The following is a 3,523-nucleotide window of genomic DNA, read 5'->3' as shown; positions in this document are numbered from 1 at the left end:
TCTCTCTCTTCTCTCGTACCCCAAAACTGGTCAACGACAGGGACTGCGCACCCAACTAGAGCGCGAAGGTCTGGTCCTAGCGTTTCTGCCTGTGTTAAAAGCAGTTTTTCCCGTTGCCCCCGTCACCCGCCCAAACGGTCTTCGCTACATGGTGGTCGGTACTGTTGGGTCTCTGTAAATGTTAAAAGGAGTTCGCTGCTCTAGACCTGCTCTATTTAAAAAGTGTCCTGAGATAACTTCTGTTATGAATTGGCGCTATACAAATAAAATTGAATTGAATTGAATTGAATTGCAAGGCCACGCAGAATTAACAGATTGGTTGAATGTGTGTTAGTTGTTGTGATCACTTCCTGGAGGAACTGATTTATGCTCTTTTGTTTTGCTCTCAGCAACAATCAGATTATTTTGATATGATCCATATAAATGATCAATTGTGTGTTGACTCACGTGGGGAAGGGTCTCTGGTTCTCATCTGTGAACTGGGCCGTCATCTGCAGGTTACTATGGCAATGGTTATCAGAACCACAGGCCTTTTGGATGTGAATCTGATGGATGAAGGAGTCCAACATCAGTGAAAGACACTAAAAACAGTTCTGAGTTCTTCCTTCTGACCTGGGTTCTACTGTTTTCTCTGGGTTCTGTTGCTGTCTGACCTTGATCAGTTCTGTGGTGGGTTCTAATGGGTTCGGCTTATCATCTGGTTTCTGTAGGGTCCTCACATGGATACAACCAAGTTTCTCTGTTGGTTCCGTCTCATTTGTGAACCAGTTCCTGACCGTTCTTCTAGGTTTTTAATAGGATCTATGTATTCTCAAGTTTCTGAGGGGTTCTGATGGGTTTTTGGTGGTTTTCAATAGGTTCTGATGGGGTTTTAGTGGTTTTCAATAGGTTCTGATGTTTTTCAATAGGTTTAATAGGTTTGTGCAGGGTTCTGCTGGGTTTTTAAAAGGTTTTTAATTGGTTCTGATGGTTCTATGGGTTCTGACCTGGCTTTTGATGGGCCGGGATGTCTGGTTCAGCACAGGGAAGCGTTTCAGGTCCTGTACACCGTTTCTTTTCTTGGGAAGCTTCTCGTACAGCGAGACATTCAGAGAGAACACCAAAGGTTCCACTTTGTCCCGGATCGAACTCTGCAGAACACAAACATACAGAACAGAACCTCAGCAACACTTTTCATATGAGCAACTGTTCTATTTTTGTCCTCTTCTTTGTTAGTCTTCTGTCAAATGAGTCCTTGAACTCCAACAGAACATGAACAGAACACAAACTGAAGGATTATCTCTCTGCAGGTTGATTCAAGTGAAACCAGCAGAATGAGCAGCAGGAATGTGAAGTAAACAGGATTAATGGAGTAAAAACAGCAGCGAGAGAGTTTGAAACATATCAGGACGCCGTTCACTGAGTAATCACACATCTGTCAGCCTCAAATGAATCAGAACAGACGTCACAACTGCAAATAAGCAGCAACAATGTGGGCAGGAACAAACATATGTTGATAAGATCTCCATGAAGACGTGACTGGACGAGCCCAGAACATTGTGAACTTCAACTTGCACAGCTTTTACCTGCACGTCAACCACCTGAGAGCTCAGTGCTCTTTGAAGTTCTCTAAACAACGTCAGCCTGTTCACAGAAAGTACGGTTTTTCCTCTGAATCCTGGTGGAGAACCAGGATGTTAACTTAGCAGTCGCTCTTATCTCACACTGCAGAACTTCCGTAATTAACCATTGAAATATCTTAAACTCTCTGCATCAAACTTCCGATTTCAGATGTTTTTCCTCTCAGAAATCAGGTGTCAGATTTAGTGGAGCCAAAAACAAGTGCATTTGTTCCTATTATTATTGGATGTATTTAACATTTAAGAAAGTGGATTTTCAGTGGATAACCTTTTATTTTTAATGACCTTTCCTTCAGATCTACAGTTAATAACTGTCTACTGGTCAGAGCATCAGTAAATATCCTCCGGCAAAGGACAAATGTGTCTGTAATGAACACTGCAGCCTGTAGGGGGCGCTAACAGGGCATCACACTGTAATCTCACCAGCAGTCCCACTCTCAAGGTTTCACACTGTTTTTTCGGCATCGACAGGTAACCAGAGTACACGTTCTGCCTGTTGTCACGGAAAAGGAGGCGGGGCTTGAGGCTGGTGACATCAGCGGTCACAGTGAAGTGAATGGCTAAGAGACAGACAGGCAGACAGAGAGCGAGACAGACAGTTAAAGAGTGACATATTAATATCGGCAACATAAATATATATAAACATAATAAATATATTTAAAAATGATAAATAATATATTTAAATATGATAAATATGTTTAAATGTGATGTTTAAATATGCTAAATATTTTATACAACATAAGCTTTAAAGTTCATTTCTATAGAAGCTTCAAACACAAAGTCACAAAATGATATAATAATTAATTATAATAAATAATAAATAAATTCTCACAGTTTTGATCATAATTGTATTAAATTTCGTCACATTTAATCGGCCAGCTGAAGAATAAATATAAACTGAATATCAATCAATAAGTAATGTTGACTGACGACTCAACACAAATAAATTAAATCAGCAGCTTGTGTGTGTGTGTGAAGGTTTTGTGTCATAGTAACAGTGTGACCTCGTCTCTGATTGGTCAAATTAATGAGACACAACCAGGACACACACACACACACAGCAAATGTGTGTGTGTGTGTGTGTGTGTGTGTGATGTAATAATATCAGTTTCTGTAATGTGATTTATCGTTCAGTAAAAACAGAGGACACGAGGACACACAAGGACACAATATGATGTCACCTGTGTCTGTGTGTGTGTGTGTGTGTGTGTGTGTCACTTTGCTGATTAACTGCTGCAGTTGTTAATTGACAGCTCTGTCCTGTCAAGCAATCAGGTCGGCCATTAGCTGAGAGCACACACACACACACACACACACACAGACACACAGACACACACACACACACACAGACACACACACACACACACACACACACACACACACACTCAGACAGGAAGCTGGCTGATGATAATGAATAAGTCCTGACCATAAACAGACCCGTTAGCATGGTGTCTGTGCTGTTAGCAGCTGCAGGAACCAGCTCAGGTTCCTGTGTTTACAGACACTGTCACACATTAACACCATTCATTGGATGGACACAGATCAGTACTGAGCATGTGCAACTCTCATTAGCTACTTCCATCATCATCAATCTCAACAACCAACAACTACAGTTAAAAGCGTTTTTAGTTTTTATGTTATCCTTCAGTGTTAGCTAAGTAACATTATAACTTTTGTTAACATATCTGGAAAATGCTGCTTGTTGACTGAGTATGGTACTATCTAACGGTATGCTACGTGAGCTACGACCGCCAGCAGCCAATCAGAGTGCAGTATTCACACAGACACATGGTAACAGTTAGAAGTGATTCAACTTACTGATGTTGTCTCTGTCGCTCTTCTCTCCGGCACTGAACATGTAGGAGAAACACACCTCCACCTGAATGCTAACACACACACACACA

At 41.2% G+C, this 3,523-nt stretch overlaps 1 protein-coding gene across 1 annotated transcript in view; it reads right to left on the bottom strand.

Annotated features, from left to right (window-relative positions):
- Nucleotides 1-443: 443 nt before the first annotated feature.
- The window catches only part of LOC118322563 (integrin alpha-3-like), a 6,187-nt gene continuing 3,107 nt past the window's right edge, over nucleotides 444-3,523 (bottom strand). The window contains exons 12-15 of the mRNA XM_035654275.1: nucleotides 3,438-3,505; nucleotides 2,043-2,179; nucleotides 987-1,130; nucleotides 444-545 (exon numbers count right to left, since the gene is read on the bottom strand). Coding sequence (XP_035510168.1) covers nucleotides 444-545; nucleotides 987-1,130; nucleotides 2,043-2,179; nucleotides 3,438-3,505 — 451 coding nt within the window. The remainder of the gene's footprint in view (nucleotides 546-986; nucleotides 1,131-2,042; nucleotides 2,180-3,437; nucleotides 3,506-3,523) is intronic.

This window comes from Morone saxatilis, unplaced genomic scaffold, assembly GCF_004916995.1.
Source record: "Morone saxatilis isolate NCDOM2014 unplaced genomic scaffold, NCSU_SB_2.0 Contig14, whole genome shotgun sequence".
Lineage (NCBI taxonomy): Eukaryota > Metazoa > Chordata > Actinopteri > Moronidae > Morone > Morone saxatilis.
The sequence above is the reverse complement of the archived record's forward strand: the minus strand, read 5'-3'. Positions and strand labels throughout refer to the sequence as shown.